Below are 6,000 nucleotides of genomic sequence, written 5' to 3'. Positions count from 1 at the left end.
ATGACTCCTAAATCTACACCTTCACCCAGGTCTCTTTCCTGAGTTCCATACTCAGTTCCCTGCCATCCCGGAGCTTACATTCCAGTGGGAGTGAAAGTCGCTCAGTCGTGTCCAGCTCTTTGCAACTCCACGGACTATTACAGTCCATGGAATTCTCCAGGCCAGAATACTGGAGTGGGTAGCCTATCCCTTCTCCAGGGGATCTTCCCAACCCAGGGATCAAACCCAGGTCTCCTGTATTGCAGGCGGATTCTTTACTAGCTGAGCCACAAGGGAAGTCCAATGAGAGCTGGTCAATAAAATGAGATCTCTTGTTTCTTAGACAATAAGTTGAGAAAAATGAGTTAGGAAAGGGAATGGGGATTGTTGAAGGCTGGCAGTTTTAAACAGAGTGGTCAGGAAGTAATCACTCCTCCATCACACAGTTGTTTTTTTTGTTTCTTTAGCTTCTCAAACTTGATGAGGCCTAAATGGAACTCAGCCTTCCTCTTTGACTTACTGTGTTGACTACATTTCGCTTTCCCTGTTTCATCAGGCAAGATCTTACTGTTGTATTGTATTGTGCATCTCAGGCGTGGGGGTCATTTCTGTTAGCACACATTAACACATCTGCTTGGTGTCAACAGATTGATTCTGCTCAGATGATTTTTTTCTATGTACTCCTATAATACCTCAATGTCTTTATTTGAATATTTCATGCAGATAGCACTTTAAATATTCTTGGCACAAGGAGACCAAATTTCTCTTACCCAATGAAATGCAGCCTTGTGTACCCCAGATCCAGATAATTCTGGGGATGGACCTTTGTTGGGAATGTTTTCTTAATTATATACACACAACTCATGTCTCCTACCTCAGCACTCTCCAACTGTCAACACTAGGGATGCTTACAGATGATATTATCTTGGTTTGCACTTGCTAATACCCTGAAAGCTGGCCTACTAAACCAGCATTATATGAAACCCAACATATACAAAGAATAACCTGAAATCAGCCAGTACCAAAATGACTTCTACTTTTGTCCTTGAAGATATTAGAGTTGTCTCTACTCTGGTCTGTAACTTTTTCAGTTTACTTTTTATCCTAAGAGTGTTGATTCTTATTGTGTTCTATTCCTATTCACTGTGAATACACCTTCTTTTTTAAAGAGGGAAAGAAATATGGGTTGATTTGATAATGCTGAGAAAATGAAAAGTTGGCCCAAAATATACAGAAAAATTAGTACAAAATAAAGATCTTCTTTCTCAGTGGGAAAAATAAAAACCACATTGCTGAAGTCTCTCAACATTTCAATTTTTAATTTTTCTAATAGTACATTCTTTAAAAGAAGTTAACAACTTCAATTTTCCAAATATAAGGATTCAATAATGCGAATGAAAAGCTGTCATTTTTCAGTTAAGCTGTTGCCTAATTACCCTGGAAAAAAGTATTCTTTTGATTGAACTGATGCAAAAATCCCTTAGAAAAGCTTCATTGTTGCCTGGAAAGAGTCTTCTTAAGGTCACTTTTACTTCTAGACCATCCACTTGTTTCTAGTGAAAGAGTTTTGCTTGGTAATGGCTTGTGGTTCCACAGTGTTTTGTGTATGAAAAGCGTAGACTAAGAGATACTACTGAAGTCGCTCAAATTGTAGATTCAGCCACGAAAGAAAGTCCCAACACTGAAACATTTCCCCTTAATGTTCAGCAAGACACATGGAAAGAGAACTCAAGTCCCACTTTTGTCTTTACTCCGATCACCACTTTAGACGGCGTGAAGAGGTTGCCGCGCCGTCGGAAACAGAGCTCCATGGCCCACTGTGCTTATTAAACAGCCTGCAGGTGCAGAGTGGCTGCCCCAAACCGGGTCTCAGTCTGCAGACACAGGCATCTCATGGCTGCCGGGGCTCCAGGCAAAAGCAGGGTGCTCCCCGACGTGTTCTCTGAGAAGCAGGTGAAGAAGCAGTGCTCCTGGGCAGCAAGAGACCAGCCTAAGAACCCGTGCTCTCCACCCACCCATCCGTGTCCTGTTCAGAACCGGCCTTCACTGCTGGGACAAGAGGACGCTCCTGTTGGCTTTCATCTTCTCCAGACGTTTCACTAAGTGGCCGTTGCTCACCTCGAGCTCTTCTGTTTTGTCCAGTGCAGAGCGAAGCTGAAAACAAAGGTGAAAGTCAGCAAGCTTTGATTCTAGCCCCACTGAAAATCACACTGATGACCCAAACCCACCAAGATCCTGAAAAGACACACATACCTACAGGTGTGTATGTGTATATTTCTTAATTTAAAAAGTAACACAAGGCACGAGGTTCTGGCCTCATGAGTAACTAAACTAGGGACCCTCCCTCAGGAACTAGACCCAGACATGGCACAGTCTTGGGGATCCTGGTGGTCTCACAAAAGGTGAGGCAAACACACACACAATCAAGTGCTGAGCCAGATCAGCTGGAGAAGGTGCTCCCCACAGCCCTGTGCAGCTGGGTTTCTGCATTCTGCAGCCAGAAACCAAAGCGAGAATGCCTGAGGCCAGGATGGTCATACCCGGGAGCCAGGGCCATAGAGCCTGGGAGACACAGCAGAAGCCACGTCAGTAGGGAGCTGCCTGGACCAGCAGGCGGCGTGCAGAGTGGGGGCGCCCCAAGGTGGGGGTTCACGGCCCTGTGACTGTAGAGACATGCATCGTTGGAACAGAGTCTGCGGTTCTGGTTCTGATCCAAAACCCTCCAGGCGGCTGGGTGGGGTTCTGAGACAGGTGAAACTCCCCTGCCCTAGCTTTCACCAGCAGACACAGAAGCAAGTCCCTCCGTGGAAATTTCCCCAAGGCGAGCCTGCAGTATTCCTATACATTCAAATCAAGCACAACCTTACGAGACACCAAAGACAGGATGGGACAAAGCATTTGAGTCACAGAAGCAATAAACAACAGAAACAGACCTCAAAGACTGAACATGCTTTGGTCGTCAGTGTGGAAAACAGAACAGCTGCATATGAAATCTTTAAAGAAATGAGGCTATGATCAACAAAGGAACTATCAGGAATGAGTATATTTCAGAAAACAAAAGGAGGCGAGCTGGAAGATCTCTAAAAACTGTACATTTTGCAACACTGGGAAGTAAGGAGACAGAAAATGGAAAAGACAAATGGCAGAGAAATACAGAGGGGTCCATGAGCAGATCTGGTATCTTCTGATCAGAGTCCCAGGGGGAAGGCGGACTCCGGGAAGAGGAGTTACTTAAGGAGATTGTGGTTGAAAATTTTCCAACATTTATTTAGAAAAGAAACCTCACGGATCAAAGAAACACAGCACATCTCAAGCAGAAAAAATAGCAGTAAACCCACATATATTAGTGTGAGATGTAGAAAATCAAAGGAAAGAGAACAGCAGAGCAGCTAGAGAGTGGAAAAAAAAAATCACCTAAAAGCCAAAAAATACTGGGCTTCCTCAGTGGCTCAGTGGTAAAGAATCCACCTGCAATGCAGGAGAGGCAGGAGACATGGGTTTGATCCTGGGTTGGGAAGACTCCCTAGAGAAGGAAATGGCAACCCACTCCACTATTCTTGCCTGGGAAATCCCATGGGCGGAGGAGCCTGGTGGGCTACAGTCCACAGGGTCGCAAGAGATTGGGAACGACTGAGCACACACTCGAGCAAAAAACAGATTGATGGATTTTTTCAGGGGAACCCAGAGGGTGGCAGCATGATAGCTGCAATCACTGTAGACAGAAAAATGACTGATGGTTGATTTAAGCTCCTAACCGACTGAACTACAGTTTCCTTTATGATGTGAGCAAGGCCCTTCAGAGTGACCTGGAAGACGTAACAATGAATGGTTTAGCAGCAGATTTCCAGGCAGCAGATCCTCACCCTGCTCTCCCAACCAGAGTATCATTACCCATTCTTTTCCTAGAAATAACCTAGAAAATTTACCTCTCTTTGGAGTTTCCGTTTTTCAGCCTTAAGTTCATCTTCTATTTTTTCAGCATTTTCAGCAGCCTGTTTATAACGTGATACTTGACTTTCTAACCTTATGACCTGGAAGGAAAGGAAAAAATCATGTGTATAAATTGATAGGCCCGTTTTCTCTCCCCAACTGCTTGCTTATATTTGCGATCCAAGGGTGTAAAGTAGTAAAAGGAGAGAAGACACTGCAGCATGAATCATGATCTAGCACATGGAGCTGTCCCATAGGTTCTAGCCACACAAGCTGTTTGTTCACACTTACGAGCAACCCAGTACTGGCACATATCAGGGACTCATTTCCTCTCTGACCCTTGTCCCAAGTGCAGTTCCCACCGTTCTGACCCTGAGACACCACCCTCTCTGATGAGGGTCGATCCTGCAGAACAGGTTGGCAAACAACGGCTCCCTCAGGACCTCAGCTCCCGTCCGATCTCTCCCAGCGGTGGTGGGGGTGAGGAAGCAGGAAGGGAGAAGAGAGACAAGGGACTCAGAGAGGGGTGACAGGAGGCAGCTTTGGGGTGGCATCTGGGGCTGGAGACGGATTCTGCTGCCCTCAAAGGCATGCTTCCAAACATGCATTGCTTTGGAGGTGGGCTTCTCATTTTCGTTTCTACAAAAATTCTCAGAAGTTCCAGCCACATATACCCACGATGGAGGGGGCAAGAGGACCTGTTTTTATTTTTCCCTTCAGTTAGGACACAGTCTGTCCCAGGGCCCAGCATGCCAGAGGTATGAGTGCCCCAAATCAGGAGATCAGAGCGAGCCCCGGGCTGGGAGGGAAAGAGGGAAAACCCAGGCAAGAGGGACACGCCTGCATCAAGTGCTTGGTAATTAACCATATTTTTTTTTGTTTTTTTTAAAGAACTTTCAAGAAAACTTCCCAGCCACATTAGGTACTTTCTTCAACTAACTTTGTTTATAAAGGATTGTTGTTGTTTGGTCTCTAAGTCATGCCTGACTCTTTTGCAACCCCGTGGACTGTAGCCCACCAGGCTTCTCTGACCATGGAATTTCTCAGGCAAGAATACAGGAGTGGGTTGCCAGTTCCTTCTCCAGGGGATCGTCGTGACCCTGGGATCAAACCCACATCTCCTGCATTGGCAGGTGGATTCTTTACCTCTGAGTTACCAGGGAAGCCCGATAAAGGATTGGCATTGATTATAAGTGTCCGACTCTGTGACCCCATGGGCTGTAGCCCACCAGGCTCCTCCATCCATGGGATTTTCCAGGCAAGAATACTGGAGTGGGTTGCCATTTCCTTCTCCAGGGGTTCTTCCCAACCCAGAGATCAAACCGGGGTCTCCACACTGCAGGCTGACTTTTTACAGTTGGAGCCATAGGGACGGCCCTATAACAGCCCAGATCCTAGCAATGACCTTTCCCTCTCTATGTTCTCTCCTTGTGGGAAATGCTTGGAGAGTCTTGCTGCCTTGTTTATCCTCCTTTGGACGTTTTTTTGGCTCTAAAATTCTCTGCCTCTTTCTGTTCTCAGCCTTTGAAGGGTGAGTTCTTTCTAGCATATAAAATTTCAGTTAATCATCGGCTGGGCTGCCCGTGATTGCTTAAAAGTGTGCACGTACATTTTGTTCTAATGCAGTTATCTCTTGCTCAGATTTTGCAAGTTTAAATTTGAGGTCGCTGATCTGTCTGTTGGCATCCCCTAAAGGTTGAAAGAGAAGGAAAATTTGTTAAGCTCTCGGGGCTTTTAAAATGTTAAAACAATAGTTACTGGGAACCAAGCCCTTAACCTTGTAATCTTCTTGCCTGTTGTGGCCCCACAACTGAGGAGGCGCTCTTACCTCGCACGGAGAGCACCTTAGAGCAAAGAAGACAAACGGTGGGGGGAAGGGGGAGGAGGCAGAGAGACTGGGCATGCTTTTATCCCTTTAAGCCTCTTTCTAGTTTTGTTGTTGCTGTTGGTCAGCCGCTAAGTCATGTCCGACTTGGCACCCTCATGGACTGCAGCCCTCCATCTTCCCTGTCCTTCAGTATCTCCTGGAGTTTGCTCAGGCTCATGTCTATTGAGTCAGTGATGCTATCTAACCACCTCACCCTCTGTCAT

General features: G+C 46.0%; 1 protein-coding gene across 8 annotated transcripts in view; it reads right to left on the bottom strand.

Moving 5' to 3' along the window:
* Positions 1–1,272: 1,272 nt before the first annotated feature.
* The window catches only part of LRRFIP1 (LRR binding FLII interacting protein 1), a 160,538-nt gene continuing 155,810 nt past the window's right edge, over positions 1,273–6,000 (bottom strand). For 7 of the 8 annotated variants that reach the window (XM_043462130.1, XM_043462132.1, XM_043462126.1 and 4 more), the window contains 3 exons: positions 5,519–5,598; positions 3,906–4,010; positions 1,273–2,133 (listed from right to left, as the gene is read on the bottom strand). In XM_043462130.1, coding sequence (XP_043318065.1) covers positions 2,023–2,133; positions 3,906–4,010; positions 5,519–5,598 — 296 coding nt within the window. In that variant the 3' untranslated portion in view covers positions 1,273–2,022. Of the gene's footprint in view, positions 2,134–3,905; positions 4,011–5,518; positions 5,599–6,000 lie in introns of those variants that run through there. The other variant, XM_043462129.1, reaches the window with a different exon arrangement.

This window comes from Cervus canadensis, chromosome 2, assembly GCF_019320065.1.
Source record: "Cervus canadensis isolate Bull #8, Minnesota chromosome 2, ASM1932006v1, whole genome shotgun sequence".
Taxonomy (NCBI): Eukaryota; Metazoa; Chordata; class Mammalia; order Artiodactyla; family Cervidae; genus Cervus; species Cervus canadensis.
Note: the sequence above shows the minus strand (reverse complement) of the source record. Positions and strands in the feature narration are given on the sequence as shown.